This window comes from Canis lupus, chromosome 8 (genome assembly GCF_048164855.1).
Source record: "Canis lupus baileyi chromosome 8, mCanLup2.hap1, whole genome shotgun sequence".
In the NCBI taxonomy this organism is placed as follows: domain Eukaryota; kingdom Metazoa; phylum Chordata; class Mammalia; order Carnivora; family Canidae; genus Canis; species Canis lupus.
In genome coordinates this window covers 64,392,082-64,416,609 of record NC_132845.1, presented here as the reverse complement: position 1 = coordinate 64,416,609, position 24,528 = coordinate 64,392,082, and the positions used below count along the sequence as shown (strand labels likewise).

At 47.2% G+C, this 24,528-nt stretch overlaps 1 protein-coding gene across 18 annotated transcripts in view; it reads right to left on the bottom strand.

The window, feature by feature from the left end:
• SDK1 (sidekick cell adhesion molecule 1) overlaps positions 1-24,528 on the bottom strand; it is an 895,654-nt gene that overhangs the window by 94,534 nt on the left and 776,592 nt on the right. For all 18 annotated transcript variants that reach the window (XM_072836835.1, XM_072836824.1, XM_072836827.1 and 15 more), the window contains 6 exons: positions 24,287-24,396; positions 22,559-22,709; positions 21,720-21,957; positions 12,873-12,988; positions 11,595-11,784; positions 9,712-9,810 (listed from right to left, as the gene is read on the bottom strand). In XM_072836835.1, coding sequence (XP_072692936.1) covers positions 9,712-9,810; positions 11,595-11,784; positions 12,873-12,988; positions 21,720-21,957; positions 22,559-22,709; positions 24,287-24,396 — 904 coding nt within the window. The remainder of the gene's footprint in view (positions 1-9,711; positions 9,811-11,594; positions 11,785-12,872; positions 12,989-21,719; positions 21,958-22,558; positions 22,710-24,286; positions 24,397-24,528) is intronic.

Genomic DNA, 24,528 nt, shown 5'->3' with positions numbered 1-24,528 from the left:
CAGAGGACAGGGCTGGGTCTCCAGGGTGAGAGCCCCATTCTGCCCAGGAGGCCTGCTGCTTCCTGCAGCTCCCTCCTGCTCTTAAATGGTAGAATCCTGATGATTCAAAGAAAAGAGAGACAGTTGGGAAATACACTGATCACTCTAGGATATTTGCGAGGTGATTGTGAGGGACTGGGAGAGACTGCAAGGCATTTAGCAACAGCCAGGGGGTCGAGGAGTTGTTTCGGAAAGCAGACAGCAAATCTAGGGCTGTCTGCAAGAGCCTTGCAGTGCCTGCATTGGGAGTAAGGTCAGGGCAGTGGGTGCAAGTCCCCTGCAGCAGAGCCTGGAGTCAGAGCCGCTGCTAGGTCTGGGGCGAGCACGACAACCTGTGAGGGACAGCCCCAACCTGGTGCGATGCCAGAGCCCTCTGCCATCTGAAGCCAAAGCACCAAGGAGGGTAGAGTATGTGCCAGGATGGCCAGTGACACGAGGCCCAGGACCCTCTGAATGTCCCATTCCATAGGCTGCCATGGGTCATCGTTGGCCAAGCCGGCCCGGAGATGAATATGGAGCCGACTGAGCAGGGGCAGATGCCCCTGGGAGCTCTGCCCACACTAGATACTTTCTGTTCTGTGGATGTTGCTGCCTGAGGGACCCAGTCAGCTCCAAGACAGCCCAGAGCCAAGAGTTTTCTCAGGAAGTGAGCCCAGGAAACAGAGGAAGCTCACAGAAGGTGCAATGAAGCAGTTGTTCTGCCAGGCCCCCTCTGTCATCCCTCGAGCCCCCAGCAGTCATGGGGGCAGTCACTCCTCCAGAGGCCTGGCCCCAGGGCAGAGGGCACCCTAGGGCACAGCGCACTGCTGGCCCCTCAGACACTGCGGGATTGGCCATGGGTAGGGGGTGCCGGGGCCCCAAGGGCTGACCACGCACAGAGTATCCGCCACAAGGTGACTCTGGACCTCACTGCCCAGAGGTCCCTGTTAAGTCAGAATCTTAGCGACTGTTTGTGATCATCATTTTTCTACGCATATGAACTTGAAACAGAACTGATTTTACTCCAAATGCAGGCCTTTCATTCGTGTCTTCTCACCACATCTCTAAAGCATTATTCTTTTTCTTCAGAAACGTGGGTTCCAATGCCTGTGTAATATTCCACCACATGGACCTGCCCCTTAGCACTGGGCGGGAAGGGGCGTGTTTGCAGCAGGACTTCCTTGGGCTCCTCCACCACCGAAGCATGAAGACAACAAGGCCCACTTCCTACAGCCACTCCAAAGCAACGCATGGGACAGCAAGGCACAGTGTCATCTGTGTGCAACTGCAGGAAACCTGGCTCATCATCTCTGCCTCTGCTCCAGCTCTCATACAAGCCACTGGGAGAAAACCCCCAGCCTGTGGGTTATATTTGTACCTTCCTCTTATTTGCCTTAAAATCAGGGTGATAGTCTCCAGTTCCCATTCTGTGGCCTGGAGAATGTGAAGACTGGCACCTGACACATCCTTACCACGTCCTAGACTCAATGCACAGTAGAAGAGAGCCTCTTCCTGTACATAAGTGGCAAAAGGGAGCAGCTGAGAACCCATTCTTGCAATTGTGGAGAATAACGAGAGAATGTTGAGGAAGAACAGGGTTTCGATGGAAAAGGCTAGTTATATAATTACAGTTAGAGCAAGATCAGAAACATTAGCATGCTGGATGTCAGCAATGCAAGGGCAGAAGGCTGTGCTGGGTGTTAGGAAAGAATGTACAAGCTGAATCAATTGCAGGAGGAAAACATGGCCCGAGTGAAGTCTGATTTGTAAGGTTATGGGTGAATTATGATAATACAGACATTCAGAGGGTCAAGACCAAGTACAAGCCACAGTGATCCAAGGCTAAGATTGAAACTATGGTGTGAGAGAAGCTTATGTTGTCTCTGAACATGCCCAGAAGATGGAAAAGACAATGTGCATCTAGAAAATCAGAATCGGGAAAGGGCATGTGTTTCAAGCCCAAGACAAGTTCTAGAACCTTCAGCTGCAGCAGATGCAGAAAGAGGTTCTAAGATGCTGCTGTTTCTGGGAGCCTCCTTGGGGGGGGGTCTCAGCTGCCTCAGTCAGATGGGGTGACTGTAGACAGACACCCAGAGCCCTTTGGGGGAGCTGCATATAATGCGTTGGGTGGTTGCTGGCCTCTCCCAGGTTGTGTGCTTCCTGGGGCAAGCGAAAGGCACCAGTCTGAGAGTCGCCTGTTCAGTGGCATGTCACTAGGGCCTGATGCTCAGGGGCGCGAAGCCAAGGCCTCCAGTGGGACATGGTGCTGCTGACTCCCTCGGCAGCCCGTCGGTGGGTGTGAGTGGTGACAGCCCTGCCAGCACCCACTACTTGTTCAGAGAGCCCAGCAGCAGAATGGCCTGGGAGCACCCAGCCCAGGCACTGTGTGGCTTGTTGGCTTTACAGCTTATCTGCTTGAGGGCTGGGGGTGGACAAATGCAACAGTGGATCAAAATTATGTATTTGCAAACATGGATTATATTCACTTGTGCTCCTAATTCTCAGCAGAGTCCTTGCACACCCTTCTGTAATAAGCTAAAGGTAAATGTTAGGCCATCAGTAGGCAGGTGGAGGTGGGAGGAGGCTATGTGTGTGGCAGGGCAGACCCATGTGCGTTTAAAGAGCACATGCATCACGTTAGCTTCATAGCATTTAAGGGAGTGTGGAGTAGTCAGGGAGTGAGGGAGGGTGGCTGTGCTCAGGTGGCTCCCGCCGCATCCCCCAAAGGCAGGCTCTAAATGCTAAAAGCTCTCCACAGTAAAATATTTACGCAAATAAGCAAGTGTTTTTCCCCGTAGGCGCCTGGTGGTGTTTCATGCTGTTAATCTTTTTTTGGAAATGCAAGAACATGTTTTGATATAGATTACAAAAGCATGGGCTGCAGAGGTGTTTATATACTCGGAAGGCCGCGCTGCCCGAGTGGGAGCGTTGATTTAAGGTCTCTGGGTGTGAAGCAAGTCTCGTTTCCCTTTCTCGCCCACGAACGCCGATCTGAATCTTTAGAAACTGTTTTCTCATCCTTCCTACAGCATCTGCAATTTGGTGTGCCAGCTATAATAATATCCAGGTGACAGGTTACCCAGACAACATTTGTTACCATTACAACAGAAGATGCTCAGATGTGGTGTTTTTCTGCATTACGGGCAGACATAGCACTATTTTACTTTTTTGTCTGCTTCGCCATGGTTGGAATGCTCTAGGTATTTAAATGCTACCCTCTCCTTACCTGAATGGTTATGATTCTTAGTGATCCCCCCCACCCCACCACCAGAGATTACAGGTAAACTCCCAACTTCTGAATGTCCCTTAGGAGCATCTCATAACCTGACTCCAACCTGCCTTTCCTGGTTCTTCTCCTTGTCTTGTCTGTGCAAACCTCTGCTGAGGGCCAGCTAGATGCTGGCACCAGGCAAAGCTTTGGGTGACAAGGAGAAATTCACTGGCCCAGAAGACATGGTGAAATACTAAATAGCCATGCACTTGAGCGAACATCTGTTGAGCGCTTACCACATGGAGGGTGTTTTCGTAAAGTCCTGACGTACAACTCATTCAACCCTACAAGGGAGTATGAGTGTTGTTCCCATTTCAGAGATAGCGAAACTGAGGCACAGGGAGGCTTAGTAATGTGCCCAAATTCACCAGGCTGGGACACTGCATCTGCAATTTTGTCCACACTGCCCTCAGCCTGTCCGGAGCATGGTACAACATAGGGGAGAGTAGAGCCAGCACCTCAGGGTTCATGAGCTTATCATGTAGAGCATGCTGGCTGGGGATGCAGGGGATAGAGAATCATGTCACGTGGGGCTGTCAGAGAAGCTTCCTGAAAACAGCTGGTTGCATCAACTCCCAAGAGATGGTGAGGTTGGGCCTTTCCTCTCACTGTGTCTCACCCTCTGCAACCTGAAGAGGCCAAGCCCTGTCGACCCTCCCGCATGCCTCAGTCCTGCTGCGAGTCTGGGGTGGGAAGAGGGGCCGCCACTCAGAGTGAGGAGCTGAGGGAGCTACAGTGGCCCTGAGAGGCCGGATGTACACTGAGCCCGGCCTATAGGGTCTGTGTGCAGGTGACAGCACCTGTTTCACCCACCGTGGAAATGGCAGATGACCAGAAGACACATGTTTGCAGTCTACATGAAAGTTTCTGTGGCCAAAATGAACAGGGGGAACTTCTGCAACACCTGTGACTGTGAATGTTGTTTATGATCCTGTTAGTTGGTGTTTACTGGGCTAAGTTGTCCCGACTCCATGTCATGGCACTAAAACAGTGGAGCCAGACCTCCAACTCAGACTTGGACTTTGGGGTCAGGTCTCTTAGCCCCTTGGTACTTGGATGGCACCAATGTACAATGGATCTGAGAGCCACGAAGGAAGGGGTAAGTCTCTGAGAGAAACATGGCCAAAGGATGTTTTACGGGCTAAACTGTATCCCCCCAAGTTCCCATGTTACAGTTCTAGCTCTGAGCATCTCTGGGTGTGACTGGATTTACAGGGAGTATTGAGGTGAGATGAGGTCACTAGGGTCCTGGTCCAGTGGAACTGGTGCCCTTGTAAGAAGAGGTCAGGACACAGACACGCATAGAGGGGCAGCTACCTGAGGGAGGCTACAGGGAGGACAAGGAGACACCGGCTCTGCCCACACCTGGATCTTGCACTTCCAGCCTCCAGGGTTGACAGAAATAGATTCTTGTTGTTTAAGCCTTATGCTCTGTGGTTCTCTATGTCAGCCCAGCAAACGAGTACAGAACATCAACTGGAAATTCCCAAAAGTAAAAAACAATAAAAGCCCCTTATGGCTAGTAAACTTTAAAATGTCCCCCCCCAAATATTCTGCTTTTAATCTCAAACTGGCCAAGATAAAGAAAACAAAGCATTAATGTCAACATGGTGAAGCTATGTGGACACCCCCATCAGGAGTGCTGACTGATACAGCGTATCTGGAGGGAGAGTGTGAAATGTAGATGAAGAACCTTGGAAATGTTCTAGCACCTTCTCCCAGTTATTCTGCTTCTGGGCCTGCATCCTAAGGAGATCATGAGAAATGCTGTGAAGATTCACCTCTAAGCACATCAGTCACATCGTTATTTCTGATTCCACAATTTGGGAGATGATCTGTATTTTTTTAATTTCAATTTTAATGTATTTGCATTTAAATGCTATGTTATCAGGATGAATGTGTCTGTACCGTGGAAGTCCAAATAGTAACTGAAGTATACAGAGAGTGTCTGCTTTTGGCAATGCAGTAAATCAGATGTCCCAAAACATCTTTCTATTAAGTCATTCAAAACTAAGAAGTATCAAGAAAAGAAAACCTAAATGCACAATTGAACTGGGAAGAGAGGCAGAGAAATTGTAGAGATTGACAAGGAAACAGGAATAACAATACAGAGAGGTTGAGATGAAGCCCAGGGCAGCCCAGGGATGGGAGCAGCTGACAGACTGGCTGGGGAAGCCGCTGGGGAAATCCAACATAAAACCACAACGAGACACCAGAATGGCAAAGAAGTTTAGATTCTGAGCCTATGGAGTGTTGGCAAAGCTGTGCAGAGCCATGGGGATCCTCACACATGCTGGTGGGAGTACAAATTGGTATCACTGCTCAGGAAAATGGTCTGGTGTCATTGTGCAAAGTTGAAAGCATGCCAACTCCATGGCCCAATGAGGCCATTCACGGGTGTGGCCCAGGGAACCCTTCCACATGTGCTCCACGAGGCAAGCACCAGGACACGTGTGCTGCAGACATGCCAGAGGTGCCGCACACATCCCGGTTGGGTGTGTGCGGACACGGACAGCCAGGGTGTCTATTTAGCAAAGATTCATGATGTGGGAAGAGAAGAGCAAAGTCACAGAAAAACACATGAAAGGAGTTTATATGAAATCTAAAAACGTGCAGCACTAATATTAGATTTTTTAAGGGTTAAATTTAACTCTAGAAAAATCATACAGAAAACTAAAGGAGAGATAAACCCAAACCCTCTTGGGGGGACTGGCGCTCTCTGTCATAGATTGGGGAACAGGGACACGTGCAGTTCACTGCCTCTACATCATACATGTGCTAGAATGAAGAGAGTCCTTTGTAAGTAGGATATATTTTATAATTAAAATGTTAGGAAAATGATTAGAAGAAAAAACATATTAATGTTATTTTGGGGTGATGGAATTGTGGGTCATCCTGTTACTTGTTTGAATTTTCTATTTTTTAGAAGTTTACAGTGGATGTGTTATTTTTATTTTATGATAGTCCTTTTTTATCACAAATCTTTCAAACATACAGAAAATACTGGGAATAATATAGATCAAATACCAAATATTCATTGCACCAAGTGAAGAAATCTTGAGATTTTGCCAAATTGGATTTTTTTTCATATACAAGAGAAGATGAGACAAAGTTGAAGCCGTCCTGTAGCCCCACTGGATCCTCCTCCTCAGAGGTAACCTCCCTTCTCAATTCGGGTTGAGTTCCTGTCCACGAGTTCACACTTTCACTATATGCGCGGACCCAGAAATGACAGATAATAATGCTTATAGAGTTGTTAAATGTACGGGAGCAGTCTCACACTGTGTATATTCCTCTGGAACTTGTTTTCCCCCCAATTGGATGTTTGTGAGGCTTACTCATGTTGATATATATAGATCTTGTTCTTGACTTTATCTGCTATTGTGTTTTCTGCTGTGTGAAGAGCCCACGATACACCTTTTTGTAGCCTGATTGATGGACATGCAGGTATCCGGCTCCTTGTTTGCCCTGTTATTCAAAGTGGTGCTGCCAGGACCATCCTGGTGCGCTTCTCCTTGGGTACAGGTGAGAGAACTCCAGGTTTGAGACCTGACGGGAAGGGCCTCTGGCATGCAGAGTGCAGGCCTGCTCACCTTGCCCAGCCATCACCAGATCCTTCTGCGGGATGGTTGTGCTGGTTCAAACTCCTAATGGGAGCATATGAGTGTGTGTGTTTGCCCACTAGCCCGTCTCTCCTGGGTATTACCAGACTTTCTATGGCTCTAGGTGTAAATGATGCAAAATTCTATTCCACTGTGGTCTGAATTCTCTGTTTGTGGTGTTTTTTGCAATTAGAGGCACAAACATTAGAGATGCCCTTAAAAGTAAGTGATGAGATTTTACCTTTGGACAGTGAGACTCATGGGATGATGCTGGCACCACCAGGCAGGGATGGGTGTGGAGGGAGCTTGTGGGTAGAGATGCCATTGAATGTGACTTTAAAGGCACAGAAGGGACAAAGGACTAGGCAAGCACAGTGGGCTGGCACTGGCTGAGGCCAGAACCTCCCCATGTTTGCAAGGAGGACCCGGGATGAGTAGTTCAAAGCCATGGCTACAAAATCAGCACACATCTGTCTATGGTAAGAGAGAAACACATGTGAAATGCTCACTTGCCTCCCAACCATCTCCTGTGGGGACCTCCTGTTAGAATGATTCCTATCAGCCCAAGATGGCTACAGTGAGCACAGAGGTGGGCACAGAATGAGCACCAGCCACAGTACTGGGGCAGAGGGCAGAGGACAGAGGCTGAGAAGGGAGCAGTGGGAGCAGGAGCTACCAGGCCTGGGGTGGGGATGGGCGCTCCCTCCTCAGCAGGCCAGGGAGACCCTACTTCTTTGGAGATTCCAGGTACTGGGACAGGTTGGAATTCACATTTTGTGCTCCAGAAATGTTTCCTGTCTCACAGCAAGCTGGTGATGCTTCCTGGATCATCAGATGTTTAGCCCTGCTCTGTCCAGAAGAGGCAGCAGCTGGCGTATGGTGCCCAGGAAACCTCTGGCCTAGCCACGTGCTACGCAGACCATCTCCCACCCCAGGCCTGGAGCACAAGGTGCAGGGTCCAACAGGTGTCTGTGATCCCGTCTCAACCAGACAGGATCACACTTCCGCAGCAGCTTCTTCGGTGGCTCATTGTGATTTTAAAGTAGCAAGAACCTGCAGTTCTGAAGCTCACCCAATTCAGAAATACCATACTCATGCAAAATACCCCACCTAGCAACTCCAGAAATCACACAGGAAAAGTCAGATGAAGGAGGGCCACAGTCTTTGCGAGTAGACAACTTAGGGACACCGCTGGCCCTGTCTTCCCATCTTCATGAAACAAGAACTCAAAAAATGTTTGCCTGTTTAGTTATTATCTAAAAGGCAAAACTGAGTATGTCACAATGCTGCTCAAAGTCCTTGGGTGACTCCCCACTGGCCTCAGCACAGATCTTTTAAAAAAAATATATCTTGGGGGCAGCCCGGGTGGCTTAGCAGTTTAGCACCACCTTCGGCCCAGGGCAGGATCCTGGAGTCCTGGGATCGAGACCCATGTCGGGCTCCCTGCATGGAGCCCGCTTCTCCTTCTGCCTGTGTCTCTGCCTCTCTCTCTCTCTCTCTCACTCTCTCTCCGTGTGTCTCTCGTGAATACATAAAGGAAATCTTAATATATATATATATATTTTTTTTTTAATGAAATGAAACCCTTTTCAAACCGAATCTTAGGAGCCTAACGTCAGAAGCACAGGTGTAAGTGGTGAATTTTTACTGTCTACCTATAAGCTCAGGTTTATAACCTTACTGTAAACCACCCAGCACACAAGCTAACACATTTGGGGGTCTGCTGCAGGTTTGGATTAGGGATATATCCTATGGGAGTGCTGGCCTGGGTCTGGAGAGTATACCGTGCCTGGTGCCCTGGCCTTTTGATGCCTGATTCACACATCTGGGCCTCTGGGCACTGCCTGTGTGGTGTAGCTGGCCATCCCCAGTAGTCCCCAGCCTGGCCAGGCCCACGTCTCCAGGCTTGGATCTGCCTATACTCAGACAGGCACAAGGCATTCCATCTGGCTGAGTGGATGTCCCTCTTCCCTTTCCTTCCTCCAGGACGTGGGAGGCCACCTCCCTGCAAAATCCAGCTCCTGCCTTTGGTCCAAATTGGGGACCTGCTTGTGGGACATGTCACAAGCCTTCATCATGTCACCTATCATGTTGCACCTGTGCCTTTCCCGGATGGCACCTGAGTGACTTGCATCCTGAGGACAGGCCCATCTTATTCACTCCTTACTGCCCGCCATGTACATGGTGTTAGGCATATGGGCGGCCCTGAATTTGTTATGGTGAAAGGCTAAATATAAAAGGGAACTGATGATGTTTTTTAAAATAAAACTTGCTACCTTTGGGGAACTACGAAACATGAAGGCTTTTCATCAATGCTATCAGAGGGGCCCCCCAAGTGAAATGTTAAAAGTAAACAATTTCCCGGGGACCCAGGGCACACAATGCACCCTGGAAACTTCTTAAAAAGATTAGGTGAAGGCTCTGCAGCAGAGGATGCTTCCTGGTTCTGGGGAGCAAAGTCCAGGTCTCTGGCTCCCGTGAAAAATGAGCCTGCTGTTTCCTGGATACACATAGAAACAGCCTGGTTATTTCGGAGCTGAAGGAAGGACCAATTACAGATGGTTTTGTTGTGAACCATGAACAAATGGAAGAAATTCTGGGGTAACGAAATGTAAATTTCAGTCTGCAAAGAAACTTCAGCACAAAGCTCACAAAATAGTAGAGGGTCCTCACTTCTTAGCATAGAAAATGCTGGGCTGTGGCAGGCAGGGTTTTTTTTTTTTCCCTAACCTCTTTGACATGTCATAAAAACAGATGAAATCAATCTAATTGCTATTTCCCTCTGAGCTATGATCTCTTTAATCACGACCGCTTCCTTACCCAGAATGATGCCATTGGGCTCCTCCGGCGGCTGCCACACGATCCGCACGGACGTGAGTCTCACTTCTGGGAACACAAGCCTCACTGGTGGGCCTGGGGCTAGAGAAAGTAGAGCAAACCCGTGATCCAGGTGCCACCACTGTATCACTTGGGGACACGACAAGGTTACATAGGACTCTGTGGGCTGGCCCAGCATTCACTACTATGGGTGACTCTGTTCATGGATGAGGTACTCCAAGGCTGCAAATGACTTCTGGAATCTAGCTGGCTGTGTGGCCCCCTTAGTGATTTTGAGAAAATACCTCATTTTGAATCCATCTCATCTGCTGTCCAAGTTCCAGAAGGAGTGCTCACAAACTGCTGGGAATCCTGTGAGTGCAAGGTGTGTGAAGCCCAAGGCCAAGATCTTGCCAATCTGGGCTGAATTCTTTTTGGGGCTTGACACCTGCTAACAGGTGTTAGATAAATCAGAACTTCTTGTTGGAACTTAACTGACTGGTTCCCAGATAAGAGGCAATGAGTAGGGAACGTGGAATACAGAGATGAAATGATGTGTGTCACAGTCATGTAGAGGCTGTTGAATTCTGCCTCTGGCTATTAAGTTGAGAATAGTATTTCAAAATTTAAGCCTTGTGTTTAAATAAATCTGTGACCCTTGCTTTTGGTAAGAGGCTTGCATGCCAGGACGGATTTGCACAAATATGCGAATGTTGACATCAGCCTCAAGTGGCATCCTTTCCCTGTGCTGTCCCGAGGCTGATCATCTGGATTACCCTGAAAAGAGGGAGCGGAAAAGATGCTTATAATTGCACCATGGGAGAAGAAGGAAAATCTGTGACTTCTAGTCTCTACTTTAGGACGAAACACTTGTGAATGACCAAGGTTTAAGGCCCCTTATACTTTCAGTTTGTGTAACCTGGGCTGCCATGGCTTTGCATAGTTTTGCAAACAACCTTGAGGTCACTGCCCCTTCAGACCTCAGCCCCCCACCCCCACTCCGAGGCCCTGCATCCAGGAAAGGACTAACAGGAAGTGTGCAGAGCTCTTTCCTCTCCTCGAATGAAGCCCGGCACTAGGGCTGTCTCCCAGTAGAACACGGAGAATGGTTCCTGGAGAACGTTCCCTGGAGAACGGTTCCCGCTCAGCAGCCAGAGCCCCGTGGAGGCTGATTTAATGATTTCAGTGGACACGTGTAAGGAAATCGATAGTTTTTCCACTTCTGCGAGAAGCTTCTGATCCCTAAGGTGGGTTTGGGGGGGGGCAGGGAGAGCAGTTATTTCCCCCAGAATACACCTCCCTTCCAAGATATTTGCTACAGTCAGTGTAACAATAAAAATGTAAAAGAGATAACCTTTAAGTGTTTGACATCTGCAAAGTGGAAAAACATATTTGCGGATGATTTAGACTTCCATAAAAACAGAGCCATCAAGATGTACTTGTTATTCTGGCCTGGAAACAGGGGTGCGGGGCACTCCGGGGGCCCATGGAACACACTGTACTCCATGCGGGAACTCCTATTGACCTTTTGGCCTGCAAACGATGGAGGCGGGTGGCACAATGAAAACCCAGGCGGGGAGGGGGGTTCTTAGCCAGATTTGTGCAGACACCGCCAACAGGAGCGGCCGTAGGTTTTATGGCCCCAGCCCACCGGGCCTTTATAGCACTGCCTCTTGCAGAGTTACGGCTGAAAATCTCATAGGTTCATAATTAGGCTGTAAAAATTCACTCCAGGCTGAAATTGGCCATATAAACACTCAGTGGCTGAAAAACAATTCTGTTTTGTTTTCCTCCACTGAAATAAAGGGGGGGAGTGGTTTGTAAATTAAATTAAAAATGCCAACCATCCAGATTTTTTGGGTTATCCAAGCACACCGTCACCGTACCGTCATCCTTGGTCCGCTCCAGGATGAGGGGAGAGCTGGGGACTCCGTTCCCGATGCGGGTGAATGCCAGTACCTGGAGCTCATACAGCACAAACTTCCGAAGACCTGCCAGCAGTGCCGACTGTGAGTGGTTCCCTCGCACGACATGACTGCGGGGCTCGGGATCCAGATCTTTGGCCCGGAACAGAACCTGGAGCATCAGGACACAAGCCCACGGTCATGACTCTGCAGCGTGCCAGGAGCGGCCTCGGTGGTCATGGGGGCTTTCAACCACAAGGCTAGCACCAGCCAACTGTGGTTTCTCCCCCAGAACAGCTGTGTTTAAGGCGTAGGGATCTTGTTTCCGTACGCTGGTATTTTGTGGGGAAGACAGACCCCAGAAGAGAAACCCAGCCCGCAGCTAGGGGAGCGGCCCCTGAGCCATAATTTACAAGATCTGAGCACATAGCAGTAGCCACACCAACTGCAGACCCCAAAACCAGGACTCAGTTATGAACAAAGACATTTTGCTTCCTACAGAAGGAGCCAGCGCCCCACTCAGGGTTCCCAGCTTATTGGGAGGTTGGGCATCTGCTTCAGGAGAACTGCTTTAATCCACCTGAACAAAAACACAAGTGGGTGAGTGCAGGTCAGACTGGACCTTGGGTGGCTCAGTGGTTGATCGTCTGTCCTGGATCAGGTTGTGATCCTGGACCTTGGGTGGCTCAGTGGTTGAGTGTCTGTTTTTGGCTCAGGTTGTGATCGAGTTCCACATTGGGCTCCCTGCAGAAAGCCTGCTTCTTTCTCTGCCTATGTCTCTGTCTCTGTCTCTCTCTCTCTGTGTGGCTTTCATGGATAAATAAATAAGACCTTTAAAAAAAATAGACTGGACCCAGCAAGGGCTCCCAGAGAGGCAGGGAGACGTGCAGGGAGGCGAGAACACCGACCCAGCATGTTCTAGCCTCAGAACGCAGCTTACAAACTAAAATCCCCTTTCCTTCTCAGACCAACCTCGGAGCTAGCTACCATGATCACTCCCATTTTACAGGTCAAGAGGCCGAGGCCAATTTAAGTCACTGGCTCCTATCAGTGCCTTGCTTGGGAGGTTAGACCCAGGCCTCAGCCCCAGATTGGGAGGTTAGACCCAGGCCTCAGCCCCAGATGGTAATGAAGTTTAGAGAAGTCACAAGATGTGCAAATCACAACTTGGGCTGGTGTGGGAGGTCCGTAAGACCATGCAAGTGCGCTGGTTCAGGGGACTGACATGTGGTAGCACCTGCGCAGCCTATGCACACATACCTTGTAGCCCAGTATGAGCCCGTTCTGGTCCTGTTCGGGCACTGAAGCCCATGTCAGTAAAATCTGGGTGGAGCTGACAGCCTCTGCAGACACGTTTTCAGGGGCCGCTGAAGGAACTGAAAAGGATGAGCAAAAAAGATCGGTAGCCAAAGTCCAAAGGTTTCTAGAAATAAAGGTCCACTTTTCACTCAAACAATCAAGTTATCTTTGAAAGAGCAATGAATTCTGAGCGTTTTGGAGTGATCAGATTAAGCCTGTGGAGGTATAACAGAAATGTAAATCTTTTTCATATTAGCGACAAATTCCACAAATCCTGGGTATTTAGGAGCTCAATTTTACCTGAATCCACCCAGCAAGAAAATGTGCTTGGTCTGTTTTTATATTAACTTTTGGGAGCTACAGACTTTTATCTCAGATGGGAAATCCTCACTCCCAGACACCAGTTGAGTGACATCTGTAAATGCAGTATTCTGACAGGGGGCTGGGGGTGTAGGAGAGAGGAGGTGTCATCATGAAGGGGAGGAGAGGGAAGGTTTCCTAGGTCCCAAGCGTGCATCCTGTGCTAGAGGTCTTCAGATCCACACTTGCATCTAATAGCCACAATAGCCCAGCAAGGCAAGGTGATTAGCCCCATTCTGCAGATGGAGATACCAAGGCTGGAGGACGCTCCATACATCCCATTCCAGTGAGTGCTTTTTTACAACAAGGTGGGCCCGTGGAGGCGAGCTGTGGACCTCTTGACCCATGTACACGTAAGATGATGTCTTTATCTCTTCTGTGTATGGATGTGACTGAACCTACATTAATTTGTCATATGCATTTGCAATGGTCCAGATAGAATGTGTAAAGACAACAGTTAAGCTTTAAAAGGCTTTATAGTCGAGATAATCTCAATTTGCTTTGATAATTTGCTTGTGAGCCCATTTAAACTTTATGCAGATGGAAAAGATAGATCCAGAGTCCCCTGGTAAAGACAGGTGATGCCCCGAGCAAAAGGCAGCTGCTGGCTGTGGTGCCACCTACCATCCTGCAGGGCCTCCGTGGTCAAAAAGGAGGAGAAACACTTCAGGTTCACTGCGTTTCATGGCGAGTAATATGGGATAGGATTTGGTATTTTACTCAACCTCAGGACAAGCCCGCGGGAGGGATCACTCTGCAAAGGGGGAAAAGGGGGCTCTGAGAAGGCACATGGCCTGCCCACATCACTAATAAGTGGCAGAAGCCAGGAGGTCATGAGGTGTTCACAGGGAAGAGACAAGCTCATGGGCTCTGCAGCAAACTCAGACTCCACAAGACTCCTGAGCCGTGTGACCTGGGGAAGCTGCTCGATTCCTCTGTGCCTTGATTGTGCCATCTGAGAAACAGTCAAGCAGAGCCCACACGTCCTGGAGCCCATCTTCTCCCTCCCCCATCCTGGTACCCATCACTAGGCTCCGTAATGAGCAGGTGATCAGCGGCTCTGTTCGAAGACAGTAAGACAACACTATGATCTCCTTGCTCTACGGAAGGAGGGGGAGCGAAAGGCTACCGAGCACCCTGCACCCTCAGTGTCTACTCCGCAGGCCCACCAGGGCTCCACAGACTAGGGGGAAGTAGTGCACGAGCACACTTCAGAAGCAGGAACACTTCGCTCATGGGGGCTCTCTCCACCCTCCATCCACAGACCCACTCATTCATTCATTCATTCATTTATTCACACAAGTGCTCCCTCCTCGAGCAAAGTGACTGGTCGTAGCTAGGTCAGTCATTTACTCTGAACACATAAAATGACAGGGTTTGCACAGTAATGCTGCCCTCCAACATTTGATTCCGGATTTTCTTCACTGATGTGATTTGGTCTTTGTTATGGGTTGGGTTGAATTGTGTCTGCTGCTTCCTAGCCTTCATAAACTGAAGTCCCAACTACTAGTAGGTCAGAATGTGACCTTATTTGGAACTAGGGTCACTGCAGATGTCATTAGTTAAGATGAGGCCATACTGGAGTAGGCAAAGGAGCATGGCCCTGCCAACACCTTGGTGTCCAACTCTTGGCCTTCAGATGGTGAGAGAATAAATCTTTGTTTTAAGCTGCCCCGGTCTGGACTGCTTTGTTATGGCGGCCGCAGGAGACCAATACTGTCTTTAGGAAAAAAGTGCCAGGACTCACCTGTTACCTTTTCTGGAAGCACGGCCAGGTCACCACCGCAGTCAGTGGTTCCCGCAGATAGGGATCTGCTGAGGGGACACGAGCCTGAAGTGAGGCAGGGCACTTTCTGGTCCCCAGAGAGGGGAGTCATAGAGGCAAAGGCCTGGGATGCTAACCCTAAGACAGGGTGACTTCTCCGGCCTCCACACCCCAGCAGTGGTCTTGTCCTCTGCTACTCACCACATGACCATCTTCAGGACTCGGGCATTAGACTGGCTGCCAGTGGAGGCAACCAGCATGTCCCCAGAACAGAAAAGCCACCTGTTTGTGTCTGTTTGCATTAGGGTTCAGGGGTCTTCCTCATACTTTTGGAGAGAGAGAGAATGCTGGTCAGCCCACACCTGGTAGATACACTTCTTCTTCCCAAATATGTCAGTCAAGAATCATTCATTTGGTTTGCCAGTCATTCAATAAAACACTTTTATCTGAGAAGCTAAGTGTCACAAAAAAGAATATTTTTATAATTTCAAGTTTACTCAGCCCTCTAAGGGAAGTGTGCTTGCCACCCATGCCTCTATGTGTCCCTAGTGTCTTCTGGTGGTGGCTTCCACAGGGCTCATTCATGCTCTCCCTGCCCGGCTAGGGGCTCCCACCATGGCAGTCATGAGGACATCACTCACACATATGCTTATTTTATTTAAAAAAAAATGAGCAATACACTGCTGCCTCGAATCAACTGTGAATTAAAGGAGTCACGACTGCACGAAGGAAAGGTAAACCTACAATTTGTCTGAATTTATTTAGAGTAAGATGAGAACTCCAAAGGTATTGCGTGCTCATGATAGCAGTGCTGTGTTCTGAGAACTGTTAGAGAAAGGCAGAGAAAGGCCACTATCATAGCAACACAATGGGTCCGCCTCTCCAATCCATAACTGTTTCCTGCAGGCCAGTCTTTGACGCCATGAGTGTTCAGTCCTCACCGTGGATCTACAAATAATAATGATTTTCCAGGTGTGGTAATATGTGCACCCCTTTCCTGAAGGGTACCCACAGCCCCGGAGAAGGAAAGCCAGCTGGTGAGAGGGGTGATCTGTACGTGGCACCCAGAGCTCAGCTGGGTCTCCAAGGACAGAGCCACAGAAAATGGTGGCGTTCAGGATGACAATTTCAGTGAACCAATCTACCATTTTGTAACAGAGGACCTATGTTTTTAAGATTTGGTTAAAACAAAACAAAAAACAAACAAACAAAACAAACACCTTTCCCATTATCTGGTTTTGAGGGAGATTCGACTCCCTTTCCAACCTGTCATCTCATGTCTGGGAGCAGTCCCAGAGATTCCCTTTCATTAAGAACAATCCTGATCAAAACACTTCTCTTTTCCTTCGTTTGCTCTCACTCCTCTATAGGATTCCTCACTGCTCAGTCTTTTGATTTTTAGGGCCACATTTATCTTATAATATATCATAATAAATCATAGGATGTCATGAAACTCAAATTGTAATTCAAAATAGGAAATGTCATTTAAATGTGGTTCAAAATGTTCTGCTCTGTTCTTCCCACACCAGCTTCCTGTATGCCTATGACTGTGTATAGGTACCCATGTGTGGCCATCTCCATGAGACACGGGTCTGCACTTTCATTCTCCCCATCAACTGCACTCCACCACTGGGGTTCACCACCCCTGCATCCTCTCCTACTCCCCCCACCCAGGGCTGAGTGGTGCCTGGCAGGGTCTTTTCTCAGAAGGGGTGATTTCTTCGCTGGGGAGGCCATGTGTTCAAATTCATCAGGACCAGGGAAGGCAAGACATCAAAACTGCTGTGACAGGGAGGGGCTTGCTCATCAGAGGTGAGGGGCTGCCCCCAGCAGGAGGTTCTGGAAGTGCTGTTCAGATGTGGAGGTGCCAAAGCCCCACAGGACCAGCAACACTGGAAGGGGTGCCAGAGAATGCCCCAGGTTGGGGAGGAATGATGTCTGAGCACCAGTACTCTTGGGTGGGGGTGGGTGGGGGGAGAACAGCCTAAGATGGGTCCTGAGGAGCTCACTTTTCTAGCATTAAAAATGTCTGAAGTCTGAGTCATCTCATCTAGAAATGAAGAACAATAACCCTATTATTCAATTTATGATGAAAACACCTGCAGAACTAAAACTCTTCTAATTGAACAAACATCCCATTAAAAACTAAAAAAAAAAATGTAAGTCAGAACCCTCAACATAAGAAAGAATGTGATAGTATAGAGCAAAACTTACATTGCAAGAACAATTTTTACTCTAGATCAAAAACTTTCTCATCAAGTGAATGATCAATGTGGCAATAATGAAATCAATGCAGTTAATTCTGGAGGCTGGTTATGATTCTCCTTAGCCACACGTACATATGTTTGTGTTAGATTTTGTCAACCAAGACGAAAACAAACACATTATGCCTTTTTTTTATACAAAAGCTTTACCTTGATATTACAAATGGTATCATTCAAGAGGATCGCCTTAGAGTTATTGGGTAGGAGATGATGCAAGATTGTCTGAGGAGAAGAGGACTAGAAGAAAGCATCTGGAGTGAGTTTATGCATAGAGTGATCTCCTTAGCATTCTCTTGACCACTGTAAAGGGAGCTTTGTGGCAGCAGCAAAGATTTTTTTCAAAAATACAGTCTCATCTCAGCATTTTGCCATTGGTTTACTTTGTTTTATAGGAGTATTCTTTGGAAACTTAACAAAACAGTATTATTTTCTATTTTTATTATTTTATTAATCCTTATGTGTCATTTAAAGTTTACAGTTTTCTGAACAAAATCCTTGAAAAGTAATGTAGCCAAGTGTAAAACTTGAGGTTAGCAGTTATTTCCTCTCAGCTTCTTCAAGATTATTCTTATTCCATTACGATTCCATTGCTCCATTGTCTTCTAGCCTCCACTGATCTTGAGAAGTCCACTTCAAATTGTCTTGCCTTCTGGATATAAGATGTCTTCACACCAAGTGTTTTTAAGATTTTCTCTTTGGCTCCCATGCTTTACAGTTGCAACATAATGCATTTTGGTGTAGATTTATTTTATTTATTCTGCTCAGGATTCACTTTTCTTCAGTCATCAATTCTGAAACTTCTCAGCTATTATCTCCCATATTTTCTTATTCTCCTTTCCTCCTTCCTTCTTCTCTGAGTCTTATTAGGTATAAAGAGGACCTTCTTATTCTATTATTTATGTCTTTTAGCTTCTCTACCATGTTTTCAGTCTCTGTGTCTTTGTGCTGTATTTTAAGTTACTTACTCATATCTAGCTTCCAGTTTGGTAATTCTCTCTTTAGCAGTGTCTAAATTGCTTTTCACTAATCATAGTGTTTTATTTTCAGTGGCTGTGTCCTATATGTTTTTCTTAAAAAGCATTTTAAAATTAGCATCTTAATCTTTACCTAAAGTTTTAATGCTTTCTTTTCATAATTTAAGACTACAGTCTTATTTTATATTTATTCCAGCTCTATTGTGATATAATTGATACACAGCATTTTGTAAGATTAATGTTACAGTGTGTTGATTTGAGACACTTATGTACTGCAAAAAGACTACCACCGTAACATTAGCTAACGTCGCTAACAATCACAAAATTATTGTTCCTTTCTGAGAACATGTAAGATCTACTCTCTTAGCAACTTTCAAGTACATAATACAGTAGTATTAACTATGATCACTATGCTATACATAATATTACTTAGAACTTACTCATGCTACAACTTAAAGTCTTTAATAATTTTAAATATACTCATTACATATTCTCTTTCATACTAGTATGTATTTTAAAGTAATCAGGACCCTATTTCCTTCCCTCTCATGATTCTTAGTCATGGAAAAGTATCTCCTTGTGTGTTTGAAAATTGTGTCCTCATCTTTCAAACGTTGATCTTTATTTGGGACAATGTGGCTGTGGTGATCTCTCTCCAGAGATGTTTCCTTCTTTGGTTACACCGAACGTCTGGCCTTGAACCATGTTTCTATTTCTTTTATCTTTTTTTTTTTGTCATTTAAAAATTTTTCTGTTTTGTTTTTGGAGGACAGTGAAATGATTTATTGGGGTGTAATATATAATATTTCAGGAGGAGTGGGTCACTGTTTCCCCTGGGGTAATATTTTCTGGTCAGTGAGGATGCTCCTCAAGGCCCTCCAATGATATATGAAGTACACAATCTCTGAACCATACTTATTTTAATAACAATTAACACTGTTATTGTCCAGCTTTTTCAATTTTATGTTAACCACCTTGGGGATTGAACTGATATCACATTATCTAATATCACTAATATCACATTTGGATTTTCATTTTCCTGGCAGTGAATAATGTTGATTAAGGATCCTTTCATGTGCTTAACTGACCATTAGTATGTCTTCTTTGGAGCCATGTCTGTTCAGATCCTTTGTCCAGTTTTCATTTTTTTATTAAGATTTTATTTATTTATTCATGAGAGACACAGAGAGAGGCAGAGACATAGGCAGAGGAAGAAGCAGGCTCCCTGTAGGGAGCCTGATGTGGGTCTTGATCCCAAGACCCTGGGATTGTCCTGAGCTGAACGCAGATGCTCAAATACTGAGCCACCCAGTTGCCCCCCTTTGTCCAGTTTTTAATTGGGTTATATTTTTACTGTAGAGTTGTAAGAGTTTTTTTATATACATCTTTGATACCAGCCCCTTATCAGATGAATGATTTGCAAGTATCTTCTATGACTGGAGGACTGTTTTTTTGGTTTTGGTTTTTGTTTTTTTACTTTATGGTATGCATTGAAGCACAAAGGTTTTCATGTTAGTAAGTCTAAATTTTTCTTTTGTTGTTTGTGCTTTTTGGTGTCTGGAATCATGTTTTACATTAATTTCTTTTCTAGGAGTTCCTGGACCAGACAGAGTAAATTCAGAACCCAAACCTGATTTGGGCACAGGACTTAGAGTTACCTTTTTTTTCCTATTTAGAGTTCAGGTGGCTAGGTGGACACAGATAAACTATCCTGGCAGAGATTTTCAATCTCCCCTTTCAAAGGGGGCACCAGGAGCTTTGTCTACATGCAAAGGCCCTGATTCTAACTCCCTTCCTTGTGTAGACTCGTGGCAGAACCTCCAGTTCCTGGGTGGGCACCATGTCCCAAGTCCTGAAACTCCTGGGATGGATGCACCCGTGCCCACCCCGCAAGGCAGCGACAGCACCAGCTCAGAACCTACTGCTTGAGTCCCTTTGTGCCTCTGACATCTGCGGACTTTCTCTGTTTTTCTAATGAGGACATCAATAAATTCTAAATCTCAAAAAATTATATTCTGTCTATAATTTTCTAGTTAGTCACAGCAAAGATTTTTTAAAAAGTATTTTCTCAGTCTGTCTGCCTATCACTGGGGTTAGAACAGTCCTCTCAGAATGTTTCAAGTCCTCTTCTTTGTCACAAAGACTCAGAGACTGAATAGAGCTTTTTAGAAATCCAAGTGATCACATAGCCACAAGCTGAGCGTGGTGCCTCAATCTTTTGTTCCTAATGTAATAAAATCTACAGCCTGAAAGAAAGCCAGGAAGGCATCTGAGGCAGCCCCAGCTGCTCCAGCGAACCCCTCTTTAAATATCAGTCCTCTTGGAAGAGGCGTGTATGGTACATTTCCTTCTTTTCAGGAGAGAACCCTGCCATTTCAGACCAGGTGGAAAGAGCTGGTCTGTGTCATGGTGTGTCTTAAACGTGACACCAGCCCTCTCTGTCACTCCACAAACTCAAACCAGGCTAACGAGGGTCCTCCAAACCACAGGTCAGCACTCAAAGGCCTGCAGGTCAGCACAGACTCCTGAGGGCTGACCTGAAGTACTTTCCCTTTCCTCCCTGGCAACCAGCAGCAACCCTGAACCTGGGGCTCTGTGCACAGGGGAGGGTGCCATTGCTGGACAGGTTTTAGGGGTCAGGCGTGCCTGCTCTTTGCTCTTTCTTCTTCCTTGGGTAGCTGGGCACAGATGAGGATTAGGCCTGTGGCATAGCACAGTCTGGGTCCTTGTATCACAAAGAAGAGAGCCACCAGTGAACAGAAACACCTGTCTTCCTCGGTGATGAGTGAGAAATGAACCTCTATTGTGTTAAAGCAACTGAACCTTCGAGGGGCTATTTGTTAGTGCAGGAGACTATCTTAACACATCCCACACACTACTTTGTCAAGAGGAGGTCTTGAGGGCCTTGTGTTAAGACATCCGTAGAATCCCTATACACTTGGGGCACCTGGGTGGCTCAGTTGGTGAAATATCTGCCTTTGGCTCAGGTTGTGATCTCAGGGTCCTGGGATTGAGTCCCGCGTCGGGCTCCCTGCTCAGCAGAGGAGTCTACTTCTCCCTCTCCTCTGACTCTCCCCTCTGCTCACGAACACACTCTCTCTCAAATAAAGTTAAAAAAAAAAAGAAAATAAACTCTTGCTTATTATCACTGATAGTGAAAATTACACCTAATTTAAAAGATAATACCAAGAGTCCAGCCCCCCCCCCCCCGCCCCAACCGTAACATCCATGATTAATTTCAAATTAGTGGTGTGGACTCCAATGACGTTTTACTGAAACTACCATCGAGATTGATGTAATTACTGGGTTAATAAAGTGTCAGCATAGACTCGGGGTGGGGGCAGAGCCAATGAGATGCAATGAGAGGACCGGGGGACACCGAGCTCTGTCTCGGGAGACACAGGTTGGGGCTGAGCCTCCGGGGCGGGAAGAGCCTCCTGCTCACCTGACTCCCGCGTGCGGCCCCGCACTGCCACGCTCCAGGGCCCGGCCCCGATGGCGTTGAATGCCTGCATCTGGAGCTCGTACTCCGTCCACTCCTCCAGCCCCTCGATGGTGAACTCCCTCTCCAGCCGGTCGTTGATGACTTGTGTGAGCGACGGAGCCTGGAGGTCGGGGCGCCAGTACTTAATCCTGTAGCCCACTGACTCGGGGTTCCCGTTGTACTGGGAATCGGGCAGGGGCTGGAAGCAAACAACAGCCGTGGTGAGCGGGCGTCTCCAAACCGCCACCTGTCGAGGTCCTCCAGTGCGGGCCTGTCTTAGGAGGCCAATCCCGCAGAAAATATTTCCGGGGGCAGGGGGGATATTCTTAGAACCTTTACTACATTTCTCCCTGGAACTTTTCTTCTGTTAATTAAATGAAATCCTGTCAGTAACTTGGGCTGGACGTAATTTCTTTTAATACATTTTGGCTTAATTTTGTGGGGGAAATGTTCTGAATAAATATCAGGCTGGCTCTCCTACAAATATTGAGTATTGCCTCCATGTTGACCTAGCTTAAGGACTTATAGGTCCAACCTGGGGCACTGCTGGCTTCCCTCCCCCAAAGAATATTCCTCAGCACCAAGAAGCCTGTGAGTAATGCTCCTAATTAACAAGATCTCCTGGGCTGGTCTGTGACCCAACAGCAACTGTAAAATGCAATACTTTTGGGTTTAACGAAGAGATAAGCTTTGCCTCGGACAAAGCCATGACTAACAAAACACTAAACTCTGGCTTCACATGCACACCATGAATACTCAAGGCGACTATCCCTGCAGCCCACTCCCAGCCCCCAACTCACCACCCAGCGGAGCCGTAGGCTGGTCTCACTGGCTGTTCGCACGGTGACGCTGGTGGGAGCCACGTCAGGGGGCGCCTGCAGTGTCTGGATGACCCGGGATGATTGGCTGACGGGGCTGGAACCGACAATGTTCACCTGCCTCATTCGAAATCTAGAGGGAGAACCATGGGCATGGTTATTCTGCAGGAAAAGACAATGTGGAGAGATGGATGGAACAAAAACCCATAACCTTCTCAGAAGGTGAGGCTGTGTGTCCGTCTGTGTCATGAAGGCTGTTGCTCAAGGATACCTTCTTTCCACTTGGTTTCATTAAAAATGCAAATTGCATATTTGGCCCTTTGGCCTCAAAGCCTCCCAAGAACAATAAATTTGTTCCAGTGCAAAGATTTTAAATTCCCAAGTGAAGCATAATGGGATGGGTTACATGGCCAGAAATCTGTGTCATCAGATGCCATCAGCTGATTCATGTTTAGGGTAGGGTCAGGGGATTAGCTGTCAAGGGGCCAAATGACAGCCTTGACAGTCTGGTGTTTCAGTGAGCACAGGTGCCTGCACCTAGGGGATGAGCCCTGGCCCCAGAGTCCACACCCTGGGACTCGGACCCCATTGGTAGCTGAGACCTGAGGCCAATCATCTCCTTTCCTATAAAACGAGGTGGGGTGGATGTGCTTTAGAGTCTTGATGAATGTTCTCAGCTCTCTCTTCTTTGTTTATATGTACAATTTCTTGGAGTGAACTTCTACACAAATGTGCCCTGAGCACACATGCCTGTTCACCACAGAGGCTGGAAGAAGACAGGGACAGGGGTCTCTAGTCACAGTTTCTGATCTTCAAAGCAATAATATAGCTGGTACCAGCTTCATGTGGTAAGCCTGAAGCCCCTGTAGCTAGTTTTTTTGAGAAATATTTTCCTCTAAAAATGAGTATATGGTGCCCTGATTATCTGCTCTGGTCTCAGGGAGGATGTCACAATGAACAGGAGCTGAACAGCATCTCTTATTAAGCATTGTTTTAAAAAGCTCTAATGTCAGTATTATACCAAAAAGGATGTTCTTCACGAAGATGTCATGTCACCTTTTACTCTCTGAATTACTCATTCTTAGTCTTTTACTCCCTGATCTTATGGAACGTATCTGTTCTGGCAGAACAATGACATTATCAAACTCAACATCTGATGATAACTGGAAATTTCATCTCGGTCAACGATCTTACGGGAAGTTATAACGTCTCTAACAGCTTGCGATTGTGCGACCCTTTGTTAAGGCCAAGGATTTACTGCCTGGATAGGTTTCAGGATCAAGGAATTAAAGGTTGCATGGCAGGTTAAGTGCTTGATTAGTGAGCCCCGCCACTCCTGGGTCCTGGAAGGGGGAAGCAGAAGACGTTCCCAGGACAGCCGCCCTGTTTACACACAGCATGTTAATAGTCCCAAGGGGTTGTAGAATTTATAAGGAAAACCCCACATCTCGGCTGCCTGGGGCTCTTAGTTTTGAGCCATTGCAGCTAGCGTTGACGGAAGGAGCACTGCTAACCTAGCATCGGGGATATACTCTCTCCAGGAATGATACTCAGCTGTGTATCTTGCTCCTAAGGTTCAATGTACTGTTATTACCACTTGGAAATGTCTCAATTACATGCACATAACTGGGTTTTGTTCTTGCTGGCTGAAGCCATCTGTTGGAGTTGCTAGCCTTCTTCCTGCGGCAGTTTATCACTGGCTCCTCTCACCTGTAATGAGTATAGGGCGTGAGGTTTGGGATCTCCAGCGTCTGGGCATCAGGCTCGTTCTCCTCCTCGTAGAGGCTGACCCACTCCTCCTCATCACCGATGGCTCCAACCTGTGGGAAAGAAGATCCTTGGATGGGATGGATGAGCTGCAGAGCAGAGGCTGCCATTTACCGGATGTGCAGCTGCCTGGTGTGCATCAGGCTATGCAGACCCACCCCGTGTCCTCCATAAGTGGATCTTGC